At 54.3% G+C, this 26,619-nt stretch overlaps 1 protein-coding gene and 1 long non-coding RNA gene across 2 annotated transcripts in view; both read right to left on the minus strand.

The window, feature by feature from the left end:
• Nucleotides 1-26,619, minus strand: part of LOC126942911 (uncharacterized) — a 600,821-nt gene that overhangs the window by 565,080 nt on the left and 9,122 nt on the right. The window lies entirely within an intron of this gene.
• RAB11B (RAB11B, member RAS oncogene family) lies at nt 8,368-22,835 on the minus strand. Its single transcript, XM_050770762.1, has 5 exons — nt 22,742-22,835; nt 12,810-13,005; nt 10,544-10,737; nt 10,270-10,350; nt 8,368-9,411 (listed from the first exon to the last, which is right to left on the minus strand). The coding sequence occupies exons 1-5, from the start codon at nt 22,779-22,781 to the stop codon at nt 9,266-9,268; spliced, it is 657 nt and encodes a 218-aa protein (XP_050626719.1). The 5' UTR covers nt 22,782-22,835; the 3' UTR covers nt 8,368-9,265.

Genomic DNA, 26,619 nt, shown 5'->3' on the forward strand with positions numbered 1-26,619 from the left:
CAGCACTGGTCCCGCCCTAGCCCAGCCCAGGCACGAGGCGTGCTGCTGCGCCACCTGCAGACCGCCATCGTCGTCTAATAAAACCGCTGCAGAATTCAACTTTTTTTTTTCTTTTTTTTTTTTTTTTTTTTTTGAGACTAGCCGGTCGCAGTGGCTCAAGCTTGTAATCCCAGCACTTTGGGAGGCCGAGACGGAAGGATCGCTTGAGCCCAGAAGTTGGGGACCAGCCTGGGCAACATAGTGAGATCCTGTCTCTACAAAAAATTTAAAAGTTAGCCGAGCGTGGTGGTGCGGGCCTGTAGTCCCAGATGCTCTGGAGGCTGAGGCAAGAGGTTCACTTGAGCTCAGGAGTTCGAGGCCAGCGTGGGCAACATAGTAACCTCACCCACCCCCATCTCTAAGACAGATCCATTTTTTAAAAAATACTGCACTATGGCCGGGAGCGGTGGCTCACGCCTGTAATCCCAGCACTTGGATCATTTGAGGTCAGGAGTTCGAGACCAGCCCGGCCAACATGGTGAAACCCCATCTGTACTAAAAATACAAATAATTGGCTGGGTTTGGTTGTGGGCACCAGTAATACCAGCTACTCAGGAGGCTGAGGCAGGAGAATTGCTTGAATCTGCAAGGCGGAGGTTGCAGTGAGCAGAGATCTTGCCACTGCATTCTAGCCTGGGTGACACAGCCAGACTCTGTCTCCAAAAAAAAAAAAAGTTTCCAATAAAGTCCCTTAAAAATCCAAAATCCAGGCCAGGCACAGTGACTCATGTCTGTAATCCCAGCTCTTCGGGAGCCCAAGGCAGAAAGGTCTCTTGGGTCCAGGAGTCTGAGACCTCATCTCTACAAAATAAAAGAAAAATATTAGCCAGGCGTGGTGGCATCCTCCTGTGGTCCCAGCTACTTGGGAGGCTGAGGTGAGAGGATCAGTTGAGCCCAGGAGTTCCGGGCTGCAGTGAGCCATTACCTCACCACTGCATTCCAGCCTGGGCAACAGAGCAAGATCCTGTGTCAAAAAAACAAAAAAATCCCTAATCCATCCCAGGATCAAGTGTTGTATTTTGTTGTTATGACTCTAATTTAGTCTCTCTTTCTGGAACATTTTATCAATCTTACCTTCTCTCCATGACGTCAATATTTTTCAAAAATTCCAGGCTAGTAATTTTGAAGAAAGTCCTTCCATTGCTATTTGTCTAACACTTCCTCATGATTTTGCATTTGTGGCAGGAAACAGACGTGACATTGCGTTTTCAGGATGCATACAATGTTGATTTTGTCCACTACCGATTATGCTAACTTGGTTCAAATGGTGTCTGCCAGTTTCTCCAGTGTGAGTTAGTGTGTTACACTTTGGTTTTTTGTTGTTGTTTTTAATATTTTATTTAATTTTAATTTTTTTTTTTTTTTTTTTTTTTTTGAGACAGGGTCTCACTCTGTCACCCAGGCTGGAGTGCAATGGCATGGTCTCAGCTCACTGCAACCTCTGCCTCCCCAGTTTAAGCCATTCTCCTGTGTCAGCCTCCCCAGTAGCTGGGATTACAGGCGCACGCCATCACGCCCAGCTAATTTTTGTGTTTTTAGTAGAGACAGGTTTCACTATGTTGATCAGGCTGGTCTCGAACTCCTGACTTCAAATGATCTGCCTGCCTTGGCCTCCCAAAGTGCTGGGATTACAGGCGTGAGCCACTGTGCCCGACCAGTTTTTTTCTTTTTTTTTTTGCGATGGAGTCTCACTCTGTGGCCCAGGATGGAGTGCAGTGACCCAATCTTGGCTCACTGCAACCTCCGCCACCGGTTCAAGTGATTTTCCTACCTCAGCCTCCTGAGTAGCAGTGATTACAGGCCCGCGCCACCATGTCCGGCTAATTTGTGTATTTTTAGTAAAGATAGGGTTTCACCATGTTGGCCAGGCTAGTCTCAAATTCCTATCTCAGGCAATCCACCCGCCTCAGCCTCCCAGAGTGCTGGGATTACAGGCATGAGCCACTTTCCACTTTTGTTAATAAGTGCTTTCTGGGGAGATACTTCAAAAGTAATTAAATAGCCTGTTCCTCAACACATTCAGTTCCCAAGAACTTAATATCAGTTGATGACCCTTGCCTGAGTCAGTTATTACCATAATGGCAACCAAATGGTGATTTTCTTTTTTTTTTATTTTTTTATTTTATTTTATTTTTTTTGAGACAGAGTCTCGCTCTGTCGCCCAGGCTGGAGTGCAGTGGCCGGATCTCAGCTCACTGCAAGCTCCGCCTCCCGGGTTCACGCCATTCTCCTGCCTCAGCCTCCCGAGTATCCGGGACTACAGGCGCCTGCCACCGCGCCCGGCTAGTTTTTTGTATATTTTTAGTAGAGACGGGGTTTCACCATGTTAGCCAGGATGGTCTCGATCTCCTGACCTTGTGATCCGCCCGTCTCGGCCTCCCAAAGTGCAGGGATTACAGGCTTGAGCCACCGCGCCCGGCCGATTTTCTTTTTTTTTTTCTTCTTTCTTTCTTTTTTTTTTTTTTTTGAGACGGAGCCTTGCTCTGTCGCCCAGGCTGGAGTGCAATGGTGCAATCTCGACTCACTGCAAGCTCCACCTCCTGGGTTCACGCCATTCTCCTGCCTCAGCCTCCCGAGTAGCTGGGACTACAGGCGCCCGCTGCCACGCCCGGCTAATTTTTTGTATTCTTTAGTAGAGACGGTGTTTCACCATGTTAGCCAGGATGGTCTTGATCTCCTGACCTCGTGATCTGCCCACCTTGGCCTCCCAAAGTACTGAGATTACAGGTGTGAGCCACCGTGCCCCGCCAATTTTTTATTTTATTTTATTTTGAAATGGAGTCTCCCTCTATTGCCCAGGCTAGAGTGCAGTGGTGCAACCTTGGCTTACTGCAACCTCCGTCTCCTGGTTTCAAGCAATTCTCCTGCCTTAGCCTCCTAAGTAGCTGGGACTACAGGTGTGCACCACCGTGCCCAGCTAGTTTTTTTGTACTTTTAGTGGAGACGGAGTTTCACCATATTGGCCAGGTTGGTCTCAAACTCCTGACCTCGTGATCCGCCCCCACCTAAGCCTCCCAAAGTGCTGGGATTAAAGATGTGAGCCACCATGCCCAGCCTTAATTTTTAAATAATAAATATAGACGGGGCTTGTTATGTGACCCAGGCTAGTTTTGAGCTCCTGGGCTCAAATGATCCTCCTGCCTCAACCTCACAAAGTGGTAGGATTACAGGCGTGAGCCACTGTGCCTGGCAGATAATTTTATTTATTTATTTATTTATCTTTTTTTTTTTTTAGATGACCTTTCGCCCTGTTGCCCAGGCTGGAGTGCAATGGAATGATCTTGACTCGCTGCAATTTCCACCCCCCAGGTTGAAGCAATTCTCCTGCCTCAGTCTCCTGAGTAGCTGGGATTACAGTCGTATGCCACCATGCCCGTCTAGAATTTGCATTTTTAATAGAGACGGGGTTTCACCATGTTGGCCAGGATGGTCTGGAATTCCTGATCCCAGCACTTTGGGAGGCCAAAGTGGGCGGATTACTTGAGGTCAGGAGTTTGAGACCAGCCTAACCAATATGGTGAAACCCCATCTATACTAAATATACAAAAATTAGCTGGGCATGATGGTGTGCACCTGTAGTCCCAGCTACTCAGGAGGCTGAGACAGGAGAATTGCTTGAACCTGGGAGGCAGAGGTTTCAGGGAGCCAAGATTGTGCCACTGCACTCCAGCCTGGGTGACAGAGCCACTCTGTCTCAAATAAATAAATACACAAAAAAGAAATGAAAAAAAGAAGGCTGGGCATGGTGTCTCACACCTGTAATCCCAGCACTTTGGGAGGCCAAGGCGGATGTATCACATGAGGCCAGTAGTTTGAAACCAGCCTGGCCAATGTGGTAAAATCCCATCTCTACTAAAAACACAAAAATTAGCTGAGCATGGTGGCACACTCCTGTAATCCCAGCTACTTGGGAGGCTGAGGCATGAGGATCACTTAAACCTAGGAGGTGGAGGTTGCAGTGAGCCGAGACAGAATGAGATTGACTAAAAAAAAAAAAAAAGACCTGTCTCAAAGAAAAAAAAAAACCTGGTTGGGCGGCGCGGTGGCTCACGCCTGTAATCTCAGCACTTTGGGAGGCCAAGGAGGGCGCATCACGAGGTCAAGAGATGGAGATCATCCTGGCCAACATAGTGAAACCCCGTCTCTACTAAAAATACAAAAATTTAGTCTGGCATGGTGGCACGCACCTGTAGTCCCAGCTACTGGGGGAAGCTGAGGCAGGAGAATCGCTTGAACCTGGGAGGCAGAGGTTGCAGCGAGCCAAGATCTCACCACTGCACTCCAGCCCGGTGACAGAGCAAGACTTCATCTCAAACAAAGAAAAAAAAAATGTATTCCAGAAATAAGAGAAGGAATTTGCACACCACCATTTTGTAACCACTAATGGATTATGAAGCTTGGTAATGCTCATTAGCAGCTGCTAATGCCACAAAACAGGGAAATATGAATGCAATGTGTCTTCTAACGTATGTACACGACACTAGCTAGGCAGCGTTCAATCCAGTCCTGACTCTAATCAAACCTTTAGGTCTTTTTTTTTTTTTTTTTTTTTTTTTTTTGAGACAAGGTCTTACTCAGTTGCCCACACTGAAGTGCAGTGTTGTTATCTCTGGTCACTCCAGCCTCCGCCTCCCAGGTTCAAGTGATCCTCCTGCTTCAGCCTCTGGAGTAGCTGGGATTACAGGCATCTGCCACCACGCCCAGCTAATTTTTGTATTTTTATTAGAGACGGGGTTTTGCCCTGTTGGCCAGGCTGGTCTCGAACTCCTGACCTCAAATGATCTGCCTGCGTCAGCCTCCCAAAGTGCTGGGATTACAGGCGTGAGCCACTGCACCCAGCCCATAATAAAACATTTCTTAAAAGTTGGTATACTTCTTCCCCGTCTCCATTCATTCATTCATTCATTCATTCACCGTGACAGTGTCTCCCTCTGTTGCCCAGGCTGGAGTGCAGAGGTGTAATCACAGCTCACTGCAGCCTCTACCTCCCTGACTCAACTGATCTTCCCATCTCCGACTCCCAAGTAGGTGTGTGCCACCATGCCTGGCTAATTTTTGTATTTTTCGTAGAAACGTGGTTTCATCATGTTGCCCAGGCTGGTCTTGCATTGCCGGGCTCATGCAATCTGCCCGCCTTGGTCTCCCAAAGTGCAGTAATTACAGACATGAGCCATGCTCTCAGTGTTTCTTTATTATTTTTTTAGAGACTGAGTCTTGCTATGTTGCCCTGGTTGGACTGTTAACTCTTGGGTTCAAGTGATCCTTCTCTCTCTCTTTTTCATTGGCAGTTTCTACTAGAAATTCTCCTGTTGCCCAGGCGCGGTGGCTCACGCCTGTAATCCCAGCACTTTCGGAGCCCAAGGTGGGCAGATCATGAGGTCAGGAGATAGAGACCATTCTGGCTAACACATTGAAACCCCGTCTCTACCAAAAAAAAAATCAGCCAGGTGTGGTGGCATGCGCCTATAATCCCAGCTACTCAGGAGGCTGAAGCAGGAGAATTGCTTAAACTCAGGAGGCGGAGGTTGCAGTGAGCGGAAATCAAGCCACTGCACTCCAGCCTGGGCAACAGAGCAAGGCTCTGTCTCAAAAAAAAAAAAAAAAAAAAAAAAAAAAAATTCTTCTGTCTCAGACCCAGAGTAGCTGGGACTACAGGTCACACCACTGTGCCCGACCGTCTTCCCAGACTTTTATCTAGGCCTTTTATCCACTTCTTAGAGTTTTCTGGCTCACAGCTGGTACACAATAAATTCTGGGAAAAGCCTCATAACTTAGCGGTGACACACACAGTTCTGGGTTTGAAACCTGTTTGCATCTTACGAATTGTGGGACCTTAGGGGAATCGCTTAACTTCTGTAAAAGGGGCTAGTATATTATGCCCATCTCCTTGGGTTGTTGCAAATAACAAATAATGATGTGTGAAAGATTTAACACGGTCCCTAAGAAAAGTACATGTAGAATTGCCATATGAGTTGGGCACGTAAACTTAGAATTGCCATATGGGCCAGGCATAGTGGCTCATGCCTGTAATCCCAACATTTTGAGAGGCTGAGGTGGGCAGATTGCTTGGGCCCAGGAGTTCAAGACCAGCCTGGCAACATAGTGAAACCCCGCCTCTACAAAAAATACAAAAATTAGTGAGGCGTCCTGGCATGTGCCTGTAGTTCTAGCTACTTGGGAGGCTGAGGTGGGAGGATGGCTTGAGCCTGGGAGGTGGAGGTTGCAGTGAGCCGAGATCATGCTACTGCACTGCAGCCTGGGTGACAGAGGGAGACCCCATCTAAAAAAAAAAAAAAAAGGCCAGGCGCGGTGGCTCATGCCTGTAATCCCCGCCCTTTGGGAGGCTGAGGTGGGCAGATCACCTGAGGTCAGGAGTTCGAGACCAGCCTGACCAACATGGAGGAGCCCTGTCTCCACTAAAAATACAGAATTAGCTGGGCATGGTGGCACGTGCCTGTCATCCCAGCTACTCGGGAGGCTGAGGCAGGAGAATCACTTGAACCCGGGAGGCAGAGGTTGCGGTGAGCCAAGATTGTGCCATTGCACTTCCAGCCTGGGCAACAAAGAGTGAAACTCCGTCTCAAAAAAAAAAAAAGAAAAAAAAGGTAAGTTTTATGTTATGTATATGTTACCATAATAATAAAAGATTTAAGAACAGAGTCTGGCAGAGTGAGCATGATGTGCTTATTAAATCACTGAAATCAGAGTAATTAAACTGGCATTGCTGGCCTCTGACTCTTAAGAGGACATGGAGTACATCAGTCAGTCCCCACCTCAAGCCTAGCAGATAGTGGAGGCTGGAGAAATATTTGTTGATCTTTTGACTGCTTGAAATTCAAGGTGCTAAGGCCAGGCACGGTAGCTCACGCCTATAATCTCAGCACTTTGGGAGGCCGAGGCGGGTAGATCATCTGAGGTTAGGAGTTCGAGACCAGCCTGGCCAACATGGCGAAACTCCATCTCTACTAAAAATACAAAAATAAGCCAGGTGTGGTGGCGCGTGCCTATAATCCCAGCTACTCCAGAAGCTGAGGCAGGAGAATCCCTTGAACCTGGGAGGCTGAGGTTGCCGTGAGCCGAGATCACGCTGCTGCACTCCAGCCTAGGTGACAGAGCCAGACTCTGTCTCAAAACAAACAAACAAACAGGGCCAGGCACGGTGGCTCACGCCTGTAATCCCAGCACTTTGGGAGCCTGAGGCGGGCGGATTACCTGAGGTTGGGAATAAATACAAAAAAATTAGCTGGGCATGGTAGCACATGCCTGCAATCTCAGCTACTCAGGAGGCTGAGGCAGGAGAATCGCTTGAACCCACGAGGTGGAGGTTATGGTCAGCCAAGATCGTGCCATTGCACTCCAGCCTGGGTAACAAGAGCAAAACTCGGTCTCAACAAACAAACAAAAACTCAAGGTGCTTTCTTGCTTAGCACCCAATGCCTCTGTCCACCACATGACCCACCCTGCCCAAACCCAGGGGAATCCATGTCCCTGGGGTCTGTTTGAATGGGCCCTGGAGCCCAGGGTGCCTCCCCTCCAATTCTGCCAGTCAGCTCTGTGCCAGGCTGCTCCCTGGGCCTGGAGCGCACACCTTGGCTCACTCCAGCTCCCGGGTCTAAACAGCTCCCAGCGGCCTGGAGCTCTGGGAAAAGGTGTCTGCGATCCCCTATCCCTCCAGGCAGGGCAGCCAGAGTCTAGAATCAAGAGGGAATGGTGCTCTCCTCTCTCATGGGTCCCCAGGGTCTCCAGAGTGTGGGTAGCCTCTTCAGCTAGAGGCTGGAGCTTTTGGACAGCTGCTGGCAGCTCACCCTGGTCCCAAGTTCACTGCGGGGTGAGGCGGAGGGAGACGCTGGATCCTGGGAAGAGGAACTCCGTGCCACACACTTTGCTGCCCCTGGCATTTCCCCACTGGGCCCTCCTCCAGTGTCAGTCTAGGGTGGAGACAGCTGGCATCACCAACATCCACTGGGCAAGTCACCCTCGTCAGGACCCCAGGGAAGGGGCGGCCCTGGCAGGAGACAGTGATGAATCCTGGCCACTGCCCTTGGCTCCTGTCCCCACCAGGGGGCGCCCGCAGGCCTGGGGTCCTGGGACATGGGAGTTTAAGGTCAAAAACAAGCGGCAGCCTTCCCTCCTTCCCCCACCCAACCGCGCTGGGCCCATGGGGCTTCCACGCTGCCCTTGGCAGGTGCTGGGGTCCTCTCACTCCGTGTGGGGTGGGCCGGGGAGACTGGGGGGTCCAGCCTGCATTGGGGAACGTGCAGCGAGAGAGGCTTCGGCCCAGGAGCTGGCGCCTGGCGGAAAGAAAGACGACAGAGGCGCAGCGGCAGGTTTCTGTACAGGAAGTCAGATTATACATTTCAATGATGGGCAGGGTGACGGGAACGGGGCAACAGTGCAGGGGCCACAGAGAGAAGAAGAGATCGAGAGCTGGGGTTTGGCGTAAATCTTACAAAGTGTATAAAGAATCTGTGTTTCTCTACATTAACAAAAACCAAAGGCTACAAGAGCGGTTGTATATACAAAACACGGAAATATTGCTTCACTTGCAAACAGGTTCCAGACCAGATGGGGAGACGAGACAGAGGAGGGGGACAGGGAGGGCCGAGAGGGCGGGCGCGCTGCGTGCAGGAGAGGGGAGTGGGGAGAGGAGAGGGGACAGGGGAGGTGGGGACGGGCTTCTCCCTGCATCGATCAACAGGCAGAGGTGGAGAGGCCTGTGCGAGCTGCTGTGCGCTGAGGAGCGGGTGGGCGCTAAGAGCCCGGGGGGTCCGCCTGCCCCGGTCCCCACTGCCTGGTTCTTCGGGCTTTGGCCCAGAGCAGGGTTCTGGGTGGGGACGACGGGCTGGTTGGGCCACCCAGCCACAGAGGGAGGGAGGCAATCGCTCCCTGGAGTCGGCCGAGGAAAAGGGGAGAAGGCGGCGCCGTCCGCCCGTCCTCCTCACCTCTGGCCAGCCCGGTCCATCCTGCCGTCCCCCCCGCAACCCCGCCAAGATGTCGGCGGGGACCCGAGTTTCATGGGTGCAGCAAACCGGGGCTTCTAGCTTTTCCCCGGGCAGGACGGGGGTAGCACTGGCTCCTGTCCTTCCTGGGCCCCGGCCGGGCCGTGCAGAGCTCACTGGGAGGGCTGGAGCGAGCCGGCCACAGAGGGACAGCAGGGAGGGGCCGGAGGACACCGTGGCGGGGGCGGGCGGAGGACGTGCACGCACGCTGGGCGGAGGCGCGGGGGTCACAGGTTCTGGCAGCACTGCAGCTTGTTGGGCTTCTGTCCGTCCGTGGTGGGCGGCACGCTGATGTCCACCACGTTGTTCCCCGGGGACTCGTCGTGGGCAGCGCGGTCTGCAATCTGTTTCTGAGACACGATGCGGTAGATCTCTGCGAAGGGGATACAGGGGGACGTGGGGTGAGCCAGCATGTGCCCTGCCTGCCGAGGGGGACCCCTCCCTGCAGGACTCCAGAACCCCTCTTCAGACCCCCACGTGGGTCCCCATCACATCAGGTAACAAGGACAGGGGCTGCACACCCAGTCAGGGCAGGACCCACATCTGGTCACAGCCAGCCCAGGCCGCTGGCTCCCTAAGATCAGAAGGGCCCTCCTCCCTCAGAGGTAAACTCCCAGAAGCCAAAAGGCTCCAGGTGCCTGAGGCTACCCGCCTCCCCGCAGCACCAAGAGTTAAGGCAGGGCCCGTCCCCAGGAACTGGGGCCAGGGGGTCTCTGTGTCCCAGTGCCAGCAAGGGTAGACCTGGTCTAGCCCTTGCTGGCGCACTGGTTAACAAGCAAAGGTTAGGCGCACTAGTAGAAAAAAAGTCAAACAAACAGGCCACGTGCATTGGCTCACACCTGTAATCCCAGCACTCTGGGAGGCTGAGGCAGGTGGATCACTTGAGCCCAGGAGTTGGAGACCACCAGCCTGGCCACCATGGTGAAATCCCGTCTGTACTGAAAATTACAAAAATGAGCCAAGCCTGTGGCATGCACCTGTAATCCCTGCTACTCGGGAGGCTGAGGCAGGAGAATCGTTTGAACCTGGGAGGTAGAGGTTGCAATAAGCTGAGATTGAGCCACTGCACTCCAGCCTGGGCAAAAGAGCAAGACTCCACCCCGCCCCGTCAGAAAAAAAGAAAAAAAGAAAGAAAAAAATCAAAAAAAGAACAAAACAAGTGAAGGTTCAGAGGCCGTGTTCCACCCTGCCTGGCTGGTACCCTCCCCACACCCAGCCGGCCCCCAGCCACCTGTGAGGATGTTCTTGAACGCTTCCTCTACGTTGGTGGAATCCAAGGCTGAGGTCTCGATGAAGGACAAGTTGTTCTTTTCTGGAACAAAGAATACTGCCTAGGTGAGTGGGGTGGTGGGGTGACAGGCTCCCACATGCTCTCAGGGACCCCGGCCACCCACCTGGCCCATCCCAGGGCCACTCCTCAGGGAAGGGAGGCCAGGGCTGTGGCCGGGGCTCCAACACTGTGCCTTCCAGACACCTCTCTGGAGCCCGTGTCTCCATCCGCTCACCTGCGAAGGCGCGGGCCTCGTCAGTGGGCACGGCCCGCAGATGGCGCAGGTCACTCTTGTTGCCCACCAGCATGATGACAATGTTGCTGTCTGCGTGGTCCCGAAGCTCCTTCAGCCAGCGCTCCACGTTCTCATAGGTCAGGTGCTTGGCGATGTCATACACCAGCAGGGCGCCCACTGCGCCTCGGTAGTACCTGCCGGATCAGGGGCCCGTGAGCCTCTCTGGAGGACGACTGTGGGCAGTGGCGGCCTCACAGGATAACAGCACATGTCACGCCCAGGGTGGGTCGCCCAGGGCCGAGCCAAGGGGCAGCCATTGTGGCCTCAAGGGAAGGGTGTGAATCTGGAGGCCCCAGCGCTGCTCCCTGGATCCAGCTCTGAAATGGGGGGGCCTGAGGAGGGAGTTTGGGGTCTGGAGATAGAAGATACCATGAGGTCATCAAAAAAAGGGAAGGGGTTGGGCGTGGTGGTTCACACCTGTAATCCCAGAACTTTGGGAGGCTGAGGTGGGTGGATCACTTGAGGCTGGGAGTTTCAGACCAGCCTGGGCAACATGGTGAAACCCCGTCTCTACTAGAAAAATACAAAAATTAGCTGGGTGTGGTGGCATGTGCCTGTAATCCCAGCTACTCAGGAGGCTGAGTGGGAGGATCACTTGAGCCTGGAAGGTCGAGCTTTCAGTAAGCCAAGATCACGCCACTGCACTCCAGCCAGGGGGACAGAGCGAGACCCTTTTCAAAAAAAAAAAAAAGTGGGGGATAGGGAGAAGGAAACAGCAGCAGTGCAGAGAAAAGGCCACTGCCTACCATGCTGGGCCAGGCTCAGCCCACTGAGGAGACAGACATCCACTCTCAGCACTTTGGGAGGCTGAGGTGGCTGAGGTGGGAGGATCGCTTGAACCCAGGAGGAGTTCAAGGCTGCAGTGAGCTATGATCACACCACTGCACGCCAACCTGGGCAACAGAGCAAGACTTTGTCTTTAAAAGTAAATAAATAAATAGGCCGGGCGTTGTGGCTCAAGAGGTCAGGAGTTCAAGACCAGCCTGGCCAAGATGGTGAAACCCTGTCTCTACTAAAAATACAAAAATTAGCCAGATGTGGTGGCAGGCACCTGTAATCCCAGCTACTTGGGAGGCTGAGGCAGGAGAATCACTTGAACCCTGGGGGGCGGAGGTTGCAGTGAGCCAAGATCGTGACACTGCACTCCAGCCTGGGTGACAGAGTGAGACTCTATCTCAAAAAAATAAAATCAATCAATAAATAAAATAAAATAAGCCAGGCATGCTGGCACACACCTGTAGCCCCAGCTACTCAGGTGGCTGAGGCAAGAGAATCGCTTGAGCCTGGCAGGTCGAGGGGCAGTGAGCTGCAATTGTGGCACTGCACTCCAGCCTGGGTGACAGAGCAAGACCCTGTCTGTCTCCAAAAAAGAGGTGGCAACAGCCAGGCATGGTGGCTCACACCTGTAATCCCAGCACTTTGGGAGGCTGAGGCGGGCGGATCACCTGAGGTCAGGAGTTTGAGACCAGCTTGACCAATATGGAGAAACCCTGTCTCTACTAAAAATACAAAATTAGCCTGGTGCAGTGGCATGTGCCTATAATTCCAGCTACTCAGGAGGCTGAGGCAGGAGAATCGCTTGAACCCAGGAGGCGGAGGTTGCAGTGAGCTGAGATTGCACCAGTGCACTCCAGCCTGGGCAACAAGAGCGAAACTCCATCTCAAAAAAAAAAAAAACAACAGGAGGTGACAGACCAGATGCACCTGAGGGATGAAGGGGATGGGAGGGAGCGCAGAGGATCTAAACACAATGGTGGTAGGAATGACTGGGGGGCTTGGGAGGGGTCCAGAAAAAGGCAGCTGAGTGGGTCCTGATGGCTGGGAAGCCTTTGCAGGGAAGGAGGGCCAGGCCTGGGTGGGAGGATAGAAGGGGTATGGGCCCCAGTGAGCAGGGTTGCTGAGGGAGGAGGAAGGCTGGGAAGCTGGCTGGCCAGGGGCAGCGGCAAGGCGGAGTGGCCCGAGCCAAGTCCTCACTGCACTTGGTACCCAGAGAACCCAGAGATACCCTGGCGTGGCCAAGGCTGGACGATGGTCTGCCTGAGGGCCCCACGGCGCATGGCTCAGGTGTTCTTCCAGCCTCACTCCCTGCTCTTGGGAGCACACTCTCCCCTTCTCCTGCCCAACTCCTACACATCCTTCCAAGCCCACGCGCCGCATGCCCACGCCCCCGAATCTCAGCGTCCCTGCCCAGGCTGCCGACACGCACGCGGAGGTGATGGCGCGGTAGCGCTCCTGGCCGGCGGTGTCCCAGATCTGCGCCTTGATGGTCTTGCCGTCCACCTGGATGCTGCGGGTGGCGAACTCCACGCCGATGGTGCTCTTGCTCTCCAGGTTGAACTCGTTGCGGGTGAAGCGCGACAGCAGGTTGCTCTTGCCCACGCCCGAGTCCCCGATGAGCACCACTGGGCGGGGAGGCGAGGTTCTGTGAGTCCCCATGCTCCACCCACGACCGCCCCCACAACCTTCCTGCCGGTTCCCTGGGTGCTGCACCACCGCAGCTGCCAACGGTGTGGAGGAGTCGGAGATGCCTGGAGCCCGGAGCCTGCAGGCACCGTGCTAAGTGGTGCAGAAGTGAAGGGCGGCTCCTGCCTTCCAGAAACAGCCACTGCGGATAGCACAACGCCCGCCTGTCTCTGGTCCTCAGAGCAGGGCTTTCCCAGCTGGGGCATGGGGACCCAGGCAGCCAGGTAGGCAGAGCAGCTCGAGATCCACCAACCCTGAGTCTCCACCTGCAGCCTGGTGGCTGGGCAGCCAGACACAGCTTGAGAGGGCTCCTGAGCGGGGTGACCTTGGGCAAATCACTTCATCTCTGGACTTTTTCCAAATGTGTGAACAGGGAGGCAGTCACAGGAAGAGGAAGTAAGAGCAGGCATGGCCAGGCATGGTGGCTCCGCCTGTAATCCCAGTGCTTTGAGAGGCCGAGGTGGGTGGATCACTTGAGGTCAGGAGTTCAAGACCAGCCTGGCCAACATGGTGAAATCCACCTCTATAAAAAATACAAAAATTAGCCGGGCACAGTGGCTCACGCCTGAAATCCTAGCACTTTGAAAGGCCGAGGCGGGCGGATCACGAGGTCAGGAGATTGAAACCATCCTGGCTAACATGGTGAAACCTCATCTCTACTAAAAATACAATAAAATTAGCTGGGCATAGTAGCAGGCGCCTGTAGTCCCAGCTACTTGGGAGGCTGAGGCAGGAGAATGGGGTGAACCCAGGAGGCCAAGATCATGCCACTGCACTCCAGCCTGGGTGACAGAGCGAGACTCCATCTCAAAAAAAAGAAAATTAGCCGGGCGTGGTGGCTACTGTAGCCCCAGTTACTCAGGAGGCTGAGGCAGGAGACTGGCTTTAGCCCTGGAGGTGGAGGTTGCAGTGAGCCAAGATCGCATCAGTGCACTCCAGCCTGGGCGACAGAGATTCTGTCTCCCTCCACAAAAAGAGCAGGCATTGCACAGGAAGGGACATGAGTGGGCAGCTGTCACGGTTGTTGTGGTTTCTGGTCAGGGCATGGGAAGGGTCACTGCTCCAGGTATGTAAGTGACAGGACATGAGGAGCTACCCCCACCTCAACTCCCACCTCTCCTGGTGCAGCAAACCCACATCCAGCTTCGGCACAGAGGGCTGAGTGGGGAACAGGAATATGACCTGAGGACGCAGCCTGGAGGAAAGAGCCTGCAGCCACCTCCCACCACCCCCGTCCCCAGGGTCAGGTCCCCTGCTGAGCTGCAGGGAGCTCCAGCCAAGGCCAAGTCCTCATTCAAGGGGCAGTCTGCGTGGCAGTCCACGCGTGTGCACAGCTCTTCACAAGGCTCCATCACAGGTATGCATTGTCCCAGGAGGTGGGTGCGCAGCAGAGCAGCTTGGCGAGATGCAAACCCTGGCCCAGAAAGGAGTCAGTGCATCATGGACAGGAGGGAGATGAGGGTTTGTGGGCAACACCACCCAGGGACAGGGGGCCTGAGCCCAGTCGACACGGGGTGTGCAGCAGGCCTGTCTCATGCTGGCCAAGGGGCATGAGGAACGCGTCCCTGAGCAGAGCAGGTGCCGGCTGGTCAGGCCAGGGGTGAGCCGCCCTGTAAAGCGTTTCCTGTCTCAGCCACGGAAGCACTGTCCCTACGGGCCCAGCCGCCCCAGGCTCTGGGGTGGGGCCTGGGTGGTCTGTCCCCAGACCAGAACATTCCATGCGGGGGAGATCGGTGTGTGTGCGTGCACTTGAATACAGCCAACCAGACGCCCCAGCCAGAAGCCCCGGGGACCCCCAAACGTGGGCCTTGGGCCCTGGCACCTGAAGGTGAGTTGGCTCAGTGGCTTGGTCACCCCTGATCCCAAGCAGTTGGGGGGCATCCACTGAGGATGAGACTTCCCTGTCCGGGCAGAGATGGGCATGGCTGCTCCTCCTGAGCTCGGGGAGGTGCAGGCAGCCAGGCTGAGTCCTGGCTGACACAGAGGTCCACCGGCCCCACCCGGAACCCCTGCCACATTGAGGGAGCAGGCCCTGGAGCTCACCAGGCAGCCCTCCTCTGCCCTTCCCCTGGCCACACTGTGGGGCTGTACCTACACGCTTGGAATTCTCTCCCTAGAAAACATTCTCTCCTGACCCCACTGCCTGCCCCGGGCACTGCCCGATTCTCTCGTCTCCGGACTCCAAACCCGCTGGAAGGTATTGTCTACACTCACTCATTCCACCTCCTGTCCCCCAGTCCTAGAACTCAAAGCAAGCATGCTTTCGCCCCCACAGTCAAAGTCAGCCTCAGCCACCCCCACACCCCCGGGCCCATGCAGCAGGCACTCAGCAAGCTCTCCCTCCTTCCCTGCCTTCAGGGGCTCCACACCCCGACTCCCCTCCTCACAGTCACTCCCACTCAGTCTCCCACTCCACTTTCGAACCTCAGGGAGCCTCAGGACAGGCACCTCTGTCCTCACCCAGTCCCCAGGTGACCCCATCCAGGCTCATGGCTGTAAACACCCGCCATGGGCTGGTAACTCCTATATTACCTCTCTCCCTAGAAGCCCAGACTGGCGTGCCCATTGTCTCCTTCCTGTCTCCTCTGGGGCCCCAGTCCCCTCACACCCAGTAGAGCAGAGCTGAGCTCCCACTCCCTCCCTAAGCCTGCTCACCCACCCCTCACCTACCCTCCTTATCTTGGTTAACTGGGGCTTGGTCCTACTAGGCACTCATGCCAAAACCTGGAGTCATTCTCGACTCCTTCCTTGCTCTCGCATCTCAGAGTCAATCCTTCAGCACATCCAAAACAGATCCAAGAGAAGGGAGGATGAGGGGTGCATCCCGCCATGTCTCCCTGGGCAATTCCATTCCAGACTCTCAGACCCTGGAAGGTATTGTCTGTGGGGTCCCTGTGTTCACCCTCATCACCAACCAAAAGGCTGGCCTCCTGCAGCAGCCACCAGAGGGCACCCGTGAGTGCTGAGCCGGGGCACCTCTCTCCCCCTGCAAACAAGCCTCCGTGGCTCCCACCTCCCGCAGGGGAAAAGCCCCAATCCTCCCCACTGCCCACAGGCCCTCCCCTCCTCCCTCTCGCCCCCTGGTTCACTCTGCTCCAGCCACACAGGCCTCCATGCTGTTTCCCCAACACGCCAGGTGCGATCCTGCCTCGGGGCCTTTGCACCGGCTGCTCTTTCTGCCAGAAACGCTCTTCTCCAGGCACCAACCTGCTCCCTCCCTTATCCCCTTTGTGTGACCCCTTAAATGCCACTTGGCCAAGAAGGCCCTCCCTGCTATGCTAGTAAAACCCTACTCTCTGAGTTACCCTTTTCCCTGGCCCAGCTCTTCCTCCATCACTCTTGCCACTCTCTCACCTGTCAGGTGGCATTTATTTTTTGCCAGTCTGCCCCAAGGGCAGGAATCAGGTCCTGGCACAGTGCCTGGCACACAATAAACACCCAAGAAAATGTCTGTCAAATGGCCGGGTGCGGTGGCTCACGCCCGTAATCCTAGCACTTTGGGAGGCTGAGGCGGGGGGATCATGAGGTCAGGAGCTTGAGACCATCCTGGCTAATATGGTGAAACTCCGTCTCTACTGAAAAATACAAAAAATTAGCCGGGCGTGGTGGCAGGCGCCTGTAGTCCCAGCTACTCGGGAGGCTGAGGCAGGAGAATGGCGTGAACCCGGGAGGCGGAGCTTGCAGTGAGGTGAGATAGCGCCACTGCACTCCAGCCTGGGCAAAAGAGCAAGACTCCGTCTCAAACAAAAAAATAAAGAAAAAAAAAGAAAAAGGAAATGTCTGTCAAATGAACAAACAAAACGCCAAAGAGGCTGGCTGAACCTCCTGGGCCCACCCCCTGCCGCATACCTGGAGGATGCCAGGTCACCACCCTTGGGCCACAGGTGAGGAGGGCAGGATCAGGCCGCCCCCTACAATCCCACCTGGTACCCTCTCTGGTTGGCTGCTTGGAAGGCAAGAATAAAAAGAACACGAAGAATATTTGATGAGTCTGTGCTAACAAAGCTCTTGGTGTGCATTACTTCACAGAAGCCTCATGTAGCCCACTTTTACAGATGAGGAAACTGAGGCTCGGATGGGGAATGGGGTGTGGGGCAGAGCAGGATCCTGAAGCCATGCATGTTTGTGGGCTCGCCCCCACCTCCCAACGGTGCCCCCCAGGGGTCTTGTCTGGAGCCACCGCCTGGGAAGTGAGCCAGGCAGGATTTGAACTCAGGTCTTCCGCATCCACAGTCCAAGTTCTTCCTTCCCAACTTACTGCCACACTCGCTGTCCCACCCCAAACCCCAACACGTGGCTCGGGAGTCATGATTCTGCCTTATGGGGTGGGCATTGAGGCTCTGGGCACCCCAGCTCCTACCGCGTGGGGCAGCCTGTCCACCTGGGGCAGCCGGCAAACTCCTACTCATCCTTCAAGACCCCTTGGTTCAGACCTCTCTTCTCCCCAAAGACTGCTGCTTGGACTGGCCTGCAAGACCTAAGATAACAGGGCCAGCATTCTCTCACATCTCCATGGGTGCTCAGCACAGGGCTACCCAGTGGACTTCAGAGAAAGATGGAAAGATGGCCGGGTACAGTGGCTCACACCTGTAATCACAGCACTTGGGGAGGCCGAGGCAGGCGGATCATTTGAGGTCAGGAGTTCAAGACCAGCCTGACTAACATGGTAAAACTCCGTCTCTACGAAAAATACAAAAATTAGCCGGGTGTGGTGGTGAGCATCTCTAGTCCCAGCTACTTGGGAGGCTGAGGCAGGAGAATCATTTGAACCCGGGAGGCGGAGGTTGCAGTGAGCCAGGATCGTGCCACTGCACTCCAACCTGGGCAACGACAGCGAGACTCCATCTCAAAAAAAAAAAAAAAAAAAAGAGAAAGACGGCAAGAGGTGGAGTGAATGTGGGTATGTGGTCCAAGGCCTCCGGACCAAACCAGTAGGGATGAGAATGGGCTCCCAGGCCACCGCGGACCAGGCTGGACTCACTGTGAGGACCCCCATCCACACCACCAATCTTAACCTCCTTTCCACGGCAGCTACAGAAACCTGATCAAGGCCAGGGAGGTCTGCTCAGTTCTCACGTCCTCAGGAAACAAGATAGGAAACTCAGGACCTGCCTGGGTATTCCCCTGACACTCTCACTTCCTTCCCAGCCTTGCCCCAGCTGTACCGCCTTGGGGGCTCCTCAGCCTCATCAGTTTTTTGTTTGTTTGTTTGTTGTTGTTTTTTTGAGACAGAATCTCCCTTACCCAGGCTGCAGTGCACTGACGCGATCTCAGCTCACTGTAATCTCTGCCTCCCGGGTTCAAGTGATTCTCTTGCCTCAGCCTCCTGAGTAGTTGGGATTACAGGCATGCACCACCATGCCCGGCTAATTTTTGTATTTTTGGGGTTTTGCCATGTTGGCCAGGCTGGTCTTGAACTACTGACCTCAAGTGATCTGCCCACCTCGGCCTCCCAAAGTGCTGGGATTCCAGGCGTAAGCCACGGCACCTGGTCCCATCAGTTTTGCCCCGGGCTGCCAACACTCAAGCACCTTGGCCAGGCTGGGTCCCCAGTGCTTTGCTTGCCTCAGCTGATCACATTCTCAGGGCTGCCCCAGGGACAGATGTAAATATTATCATTCTCCCTGAACAGCTGGGAACACTCAATCTGGAGTGACCAAGTCAGAGCAAAGGCCAAACGGCCACTGAACAGGTAAATGGCAGGCCAGGTACAGTGGCTCACGCCTGTAATCCCAGCACTTTGGGAGGCCGAGGCAGGTGGATCACTTGAGCTCAGGAGTTCGAGACCAGCCTGACCAACATGGCGAAACCCCGTCTCTACTAAAAATACAAAAATCAGCCCAGCATGGTGGCGGGCACCTGTAGTCTCAGCTACTCGGGAGGCTGAGGCAGGAGAATCGTTTGAGCCAGGGAGGCGGAGGTTGCAGTGAGCTGAGACTAAGCCACTGCATTCCAGCCTGGACGACAAAACAGGTGAATGGCAGAGAGGCTGAGCTGCCCAGCCAGTCCCTGGCACTGGGTGCCCGATGCAGAGGTGGCCAGTGGGGCAGCGGCGGGGCTGGTCCAGGATGCAGGCTGGGAATGAACATGTCATTGTCTAGGACACAAGCAATCTGTTGTCTTGGGGAAATAAAGAGCCCTTGAGGACACAGCTCCCAGCATTTCCACAGAAGTTGGTCGCTTCCCTGGCTGGGAAGCGACCCCCCTACCCCAGACACGCCACTTGGCTGACAGAGCAGGCAAGCCCAGTTGGCAAAAACAAAGAGCTGGCACCTCTGAGAAGTGCTGGGTGCCCTGGCCTGCCCCGTAACAGTGTGGTGGCCCTGGGGGCCCAGACCCTAGTGCTCAGGCAGATGGAGAGGCCCTTCAGGGGAATGGGCCCCAATTCCAGGCAGAGCCTGCTGGAGCCAAGCAGCGCCCCACTCCTCCCCTGAAAGCCAGTCCTAAGCATCCGAGGGGCTGGGGGCCACTCTTGTCTCAGCTCTTCTCTGGGGAGGTGTCCAGAGCTACGGCACTGGAGGGGCCCCTATTCTAAACAGGGAAAATGGTATGCTTGGGTCCCCAAACAGCAACCGGAACAGCAGGCCCACTGTGGGGGTCTGCCCAGGCTTGAGGGCTGGGAGCTGCCTCTGGAGCCTCAGCAGAGAAAGGGAAGCACCAGGCAAGCCCATTCCCTGGGGACAGGAGCCACCCTGTCCTTGGGCAGGGGAGGGGTGGACAAGACCCAGAGGACAGGGCCTGGGGAAGCTGCGGCCCGTTTCCCCCACGACCCATGTCCTCCAGGGCCTCTAGGGTAGGGGAAGGGCTCAGAGAGGGCCTCAGTGGCCCGTGGGGACACAGCTACACCCATGGTGGACCCCACAGCCCCGAGTCCATCAGAAAAGAAATCAGGGGTCCTGCGGCAATTAGTGGCAGGCTATGAACATGGCCCATGGCTAAAGCAGAAAATGTCAGGAGGATAAATGTGAGGCTCTATAATTAGGTACAAATCAACAGTGTCGTTCCTGGGGGAAGGAAAGAACATTCACAGAGGAAAACAAACAGCACACAGGGCATCACCCGGGGGATCTGCTGGCCTCGGCCGCTGAGGTCAAGGGAGCCAGTGCGTGATGTGGCCACCAAAAAAAAAAAAAAAAAACAAGGCAGAGGCCAGGTGTGGTGGCTCATGCCTGTAATCCCAGCACTTTGGGAGGCCGAGACAGGTGGATCACCTGAGATCAGGAGTTCGAGACCAGCCTGGCCAACATGGTGAAACCCCGTCTCTACTAAGAATACAAAAATTAGCCAGGCATGGTGGTGGGTGCCTGTAATCCCAGCTACTCGGGAGGCTGAGGCAGGAGAATCGTTTGAACCTGGGAGGCGGAGGTGGCAGTGAGCCAAGATTGTGCCACTGCACTCCAGCCTGGGTGACTAGAGTGAAATTCTGTCTCAAAAAAAAAAAAAAAAAAAGAAAAGAAAAGAAAGAAAGGAAACAGAAAAAGAAAGACAAATATTGAAAGAGGAGGTCTTCTGATGAGGCACAGCTGTGAAGGTGAGACGGCAGATGACCAGTTTGGGAAACGCTGACCTTGTGCGTTAGATTTTTGCTACCAACTGGCTTGAGAAGGTCAGCAGGGCACCTGCTTAGACTCAGTAAAAGGAGGCCAGTGTGGGGAGGGCAGCAGGGCAGGCCCCCCCACCCCCACACTGCCCGCCCGCCTGCCAAATGGCAGCTGCCACAGGAGCTAGATCAGTGTTTCCAGGAGGCAGTCTCTGCAGACGGGTCCCGGGACCACACAGCCTCTCCGTTGCTCCTGACCCAGTAACTGTTCTGCTGGGAATGTACTTCAAGGAAATAACCCAAAGGGCAAAATCATGACTTGGGCAAACACTCGGAGCTGGGGTCATTTAAAACAGCAAAAGGGCGAAAATAACAAGCAGGGGATAACCACAGAAACCTGGACAGGGCACGTGGGGAGCAACACTCCCTGCCCTGGCAGTGCCACATCTGGGTGGGTGCCCAGCCAGGACCTGAGAGCAGCTGCCTCAGGAAGGGCTGAGTGGAGATGGCACCCGCCCAGCAGAACCCAAAGTTTGGTCCCCCTGTCTCCAGATGGCCCCTTAGAATCCCAGTCCCCAAAACCCTTCCAAAGCTTCCTCCTGCCATGAGGGCGAGACCTGGGGCCTGGCACCTGCCAACCACAGAGCCTCACCCACCAGTGATATTATCAACCTGTGTGCAGTTGCCAGAGCCCTCAGTGCCGCAGGACGACTTCAGAGTCTTGCAGAGACACTTCCTCTCCCTCTCCACAGAAGGCTTACGCCTCACGGACAGCTCAGGTGGGGAGACCTCTGCCCATTCCCCACAACCACAAGACGCTGGATGAGACCAGACGCAAGGCCCAGCTAGGCCTGGTGCAAGTCACAGAGCACGCTCGGAGGAACGGCTCAGCGAGGCGAGGATACCAACAGCTGATGTGGGACGCAGGCCCTTATAGAGCAGGCTGCAGGGTGAAGGCACCTTGGATCCAGGGGTTAACCCTCAAGGGCTGCCATTGTCAGCCAGGGAGCCCAGCAACCAGGGCAGACGACTAGGCCAAAGTCTAGCTGGGCATAGAAGGCTCAGCTGAGAAACAAGGGACTCCAGCTTCTTCCAGCAGACCGGGCAATGGCTGCCTGATCTGACTAGGCTTTATTTGATGTTCCTAGAGCCCCCTCAGTCTCTCGGGCTGGGAAGACCCTCCAACAGGCTGGCTGGGGCCCCGGCCATCAGTGCGCACGTTGGAAGAAGGTGGTCTAACAACCCCAAGTCCCAGATGCTGGCCACAAGCCCCTTAAGACACGCTTCCTAAGTGGGAAAGCCCACAGGTGGCCTGCGCTCAATCGGGCTCCAACACTTTATAAACTGTGTCTTTGTCACTCTGGGCTTCAGTTTCCCAATGTGTAAAAAGAGAGGCTGGTTAATATCAACCTCAAAGGGCTGCAGTGAGGATTTAAGTTCGTTTGCGTAAAGTGCTCAGAAAAGTGCAGGTACTGGCTTAGCACCGTTGAGAGTGCTAAGTGAAGAGATGGAATTCTTGCTGCACACACGGGTACCTTTCCACTCAATCCCAGCTCTGCACCCCAATCCAAGACTCCCACCACTACACACCTCACCCCCAGGCCCTCATCTCGGCCCAGCCCCCATTGTCTGCCCCGCCTATCCCGGGCCCCACCCCCAAACATGCTGACCCAATCAGGACTGGCCTCGTGGAGCCCCGCCCCCACTTACCAGGCCCAACCCACCTATTCGTCACACCCATCAGCCTTAGCCCGCCTCTAAAACCCCGCCCCCATTCCGAACCACGCTTTCAGCCCAGCCCGGCCCGCCAAATCCTGGGAAGGCTCCACCCCCTCCGGAGGCCCCGCCCTAACGGCCTCTCCCACCGCTCCGGGCCCCACCCCCGCTAGGCCCCAGCCCCGCCCCAGCGCATCCTGGGTCCCCCAGGTCTCTCCGGGTCTCTGGCTCCGCAAGGCCGCGAATCCTAGCTCGAAGCTGATGGAGCCCGGTCGGCCCCGGCCTTCCCGGCTGCCTGACCCGCCGGGCCCCAAGCCCCGGGCTCCGGACTGGGCCCAGCGGCCTGAAGCGCGGCCTTGGCCCGTCTGCCCGCCGCCTCGCCGCAACGCCCTAGCCCGTCTGTGCCCCACCGGCCGCACCTTTGAATAGGTAGTCGTACTCGTCGTCCCGGGTCCCCATTGTCCTGGCGCTTCCGGCGGGATCGGCAACTCCGCAGCCCCACCACAAACACTCGACGGGGGCGGAGCCGGCGCCGCGCAGAACGGCCGTTGAATGGCCTATCAGCGGCGGGTGGGGTAGCGACTGGCACCTAGCGGAGCCAATCAGAGATGGAAGTAGTGCTCTGAGGGTGGGCGCCGCTTGGTATCCACCCTCCTCGCCCTCGGTGTCCTGGAGAAAGGCGGAAGGAATGCGGACCTTTTTGAAGTGACGGTCGCGACAGCCTATTAGAGGCGAGCTTAAGAGGGCGGGGCGGAAGGCTGCAGGAATGAAGTGGAATGACAGACCAACTAACCAATGAGAGGCTGGATTGAGAACCTAGCCGACTATCAGAGGACCTGTCCGGGAAGGGAAATGGGGGTACGTCCAGGTGATGCTAAAATGCTTAACGTCCCGATGACGTCATAGGTCAGCGAGCGCTGCCCTGGCTTCGCCCCCCCAATCCCATAAATGATCATTTCCGGGGACCTCAGCGCTGGGTCCCCTTTGTCGGTTGTAGTTTCCATCTCTATTTTGAGACTCACTGGGTTATCCTTATATGCTTCAGTTTTCTCCTCTGTAAACTGAAGAAACCCACCTCATGGAATCTTTTGAAAATAACCAGATCAGCTGGACGCGGTGGCTCACGCCTGTAATCCCAGGACTTTGAGAGGCCGAGGCGGGCGGATCACTAAGTCAGGAGTTCGAGACCAGCCTGACAAATATGGTGAAACCCTGTCTCTACTAAAAATACAAAAATTAGCCGAGCGTGGTGGCTTGCACCAAGAGTGAATCAACCGTCCACTTTCTGCTTTTCTTTGTTTAATAAATACTTACAGATCCTTATTGGGCACCGATGCTCTCCAACAGGACCTCCTACCCCTACCCCTCTTTATCCAATATTTTACCACATAGGTAAAATATAGGTAATATAGAAAATAAAACACATACTGCCGTATTGTCAGGTAGTGATAGGATTTATCACTACCTGACAATACAATATGTGTTTTATTTTATGTATTTAGGGCGTACAGCGTGCTGTTTTGATATACATGTACCCAGTGAAATAATTATGACAGTTTTTTGTTTTGTTTTGTTTTTTTGAGAAGGAGTTTTGCTTTTGTTGCCCAGGCTGAAGTGCAATGGTGAGATCTCGGCTCGCCGCAGCCTCTGCCTCCTGGGTTCAAGCGATTCTCATGCCTCAGCCTCCCGATTAGCTGGGATTACAGGCATGCGCTACGGTGCCTGTCGAATTTTTTTGTATTTTTAGTAGAGACGGGGTTTCTCCATGTTGGTCAGGCTGATTTCGAACTCCTGACCTCAGGTGATTCGCCCACCTTGGCCTCCCAAAGTGCTGGGATTACAGGTGTGAGCCACGACGCCCAGCCAATTATGACAGTTAAGCAATTAACCTATCCATTGCCTTCCATAATTAACTGTGTGTGTAGTGAGAGTATCTACAATCTACTTTCTTGGCAAATTTTCAATATACAATGCAATATTACTAACACAAAGTATACATTACTTTTTGTTTGTTTTGGCTGGCTGCGGGGGCTCATGCCTGTAAACATGTCCTTTGAGGAGGATGAGGTGGGAGGATCACTTGAGGCCAGGAGCTAGAGACCAACCTGGGCAATGTGTCAAAACCCAGTCTCTAGAAAAAAAAAAAAAAAAAAAAAAGGGAAAAAAAAGAAAAGAACAACAACAACAACAAAAATTAGCCAGGTGTGGTGCTTCATGGCAGGGTCCCAGATACTTGGGAGGCCAAGGCGGGAGGATCATTCGAGCCTGGGAGGTTGAGGCTGCAGCGAGCCATGATCAGCCCACTGCACTCCAGCTTGGCAACAGAGCAAGACCCTGTCTCAAAAATTTTTTTAAAAAGCCTTGCTTTCCTGAACCATTGATCTGCTGGTTGTTTTCCTCTGTCAACAGCATATCAGCCTCATGACATCAGGGACTCTGTCTGTCCCCATCATTGCGGTAAATTCCCCAGTGCTGAATAAATATGTTTATTTATTCAGTGGTGAATAAGCCTAGAGCCAATGTACTAGAGTTATTAGAGCAGACACTATTAGGGCTTCTTGAATCTCATTCCCAGGGTGTTCATTGGGCATCTGTCAAAAAAACATTACGGCCAGGCATGGTGGCTCACGCCTATAATCCCAGCACGTTGGGAGGCTGAGGCGGGCAGATCACTTGAGGTCAGGAGTTTAAGACCAGCCTGGCCAACATGGTGAAACCTCATCTCTCCCATCTCTACTGAAAATCCAAAAACTTAGCTTGGCGTGGTGGCGGGCGCCTGTAGTCCCAGCTACTTGGGAGGCTAAGGCAGGAGAATGGTGTGAACCCGGGAGGCGAAGCTTGCAGTGAGCCGAGATTGCGCCACTGCACTCCAACCACCTGGGTGGCAGAGCGAGACTCCATCTCAAAAAAAAAAAAAAGATCTTAATTGATTTTATTTGCAATTCTACAATCGGGCAACACTTCATTTAACAAAATGAAAATAGTTTTCCCATGAGCTGAGCGGGTAGGTTGGTTTTACAGGCAGAAAAAGGGCCAAGGAAAGCAGAAACAGAAAATAAAATGTGGAGGCCGGGCGTGGTGGCTCATGCCGGTAATCCCATCACTTTGGGAGGCTGAGGCAAGCGGATCACCTGAGGTCAGGAGTTCGAGACCAGCTTGACCAACATATGAAAGCCTGTCTCTACTAAAAATACAAAAACATTAGCCAGGCGTGGTGGCGGATGCCTGTAATCCCAGCTACTCAGGAGGTTGAGGCAGGAGAATCACTTGAACCAGGGAGGCGGAGGTTGCAGTGAGCCAAGATCACGCCATTGCACTCCAGCCTGGGCAAGAATTGCAAAACTCAAACTAAAAAAACAAAAAAAAGAAAAGAAAATGTGGATTGGTCATTTTAAACTTTCCTCTTTTTTTTTTGGAATCTGAGTCTTGCTCTGTCACCCAGGCTGGAGTGCAGTGGTGCAATCATAGCTCACTGCAACCTCAACTTCCTGGGATCAAGCAATCTTCCCACCTCAGCCTCCTGAGGAGCTAGGATCACAGGTGTGTGCCACTATGCCCAGCTATTTTTTTTTTTTTTTCAGAGACAGGGTCTTGCCATGTTGCCCAGGCTGGATTTGAACTCCTGAACTCAAGCAAGCCTCCTGCCTTGGCCTCCCAAAGTTCTGGGATTACTGGCATGAGCCACCACCACACTCAGCCCAAAGTTACTTTTCTTGTAAAGGTTAAAGCAGAGAGAACGTCCTTATCATGCTGGCTAAAACTGACCTGGTGGGAGATTTGGCTATCCTCTCTCTCTCTCCTGATTTTGTAGGTCAGATAAACAACTTAGTTTCATTTTGGTCTCGTAGGACTTCAGCATGAGTGACTCGATTTTGGTTTAGTTTGTTGGGCCTGGTGCAGGAAGTCAGTCCAAAACAATAGCTTCCTGTAAGTTTTGTATAACACATTCTGTGTCTAGAATTAGTAGGTTCTTGGTATGGCTGACTTCAAGAACGAAGCCACGGACCCTCACGGTGTTACAGTTTGTTTTTTGTTTGTCTGTTTGTTTTTAAGACGGAGTCTTTTTCTGTCGCCCAGGCTGGAGTGTGGTGGCACAATCTCTGCTCACAGCAAGCTCCGCCTCCTGGGTTCACACTATTCTCCTGCCCAGGTAGCTGGGACTACAGGCGCCCGCCACCATGCCCAGCTAATTTGTCATATTTTTTAGTAGAGATGGGGTTTCACGGTGTTAGCCAGCATGGTCTCGATCTCCTGACTTCGTGATCCGCCCACCTTGGCCTCCCAAAGTGCTGGGATT

The sequence above is a fragment of the Macaca thibetana genome, chromosome 19 (assembly GCF_024542745.1).
Source record: "Macaca thibetana thibetana isolate TM-01 chromosome 19, ASM2454274v1, whole genome shotgun sequence".
Classification (NCBI taxonomy): Eukaryota; Metazoa; Chordata; class Mammalia; order Primates; family Cercopithecidae; genus Macaca; species Macaca thibetana.

Bases quoted from the DNA above. Each gene is read 5' to 3' on its own strand.
- RAB11B (XM_050770762.1), bottom strand. From the start codon at position 22,781: ATGGGGACCCGGGACGACGAGTACGACTACCTATTCAAAG. The intron at 10,738-12,809 runs GTGCGTGTCGGC...CTGATCCGGCAG, and splicing joins TACCGCGCCATCACCTCCGC to GTACTACCGAGGCGCAGTGG. The intron at 10,351-10,543 runs GTGAGCGGATGG...TCTTTGTTCCAG, and splicing joins CGAGGCCCGCGCCTTCGCAG to AAAAGAACAACTTGTCCTTC.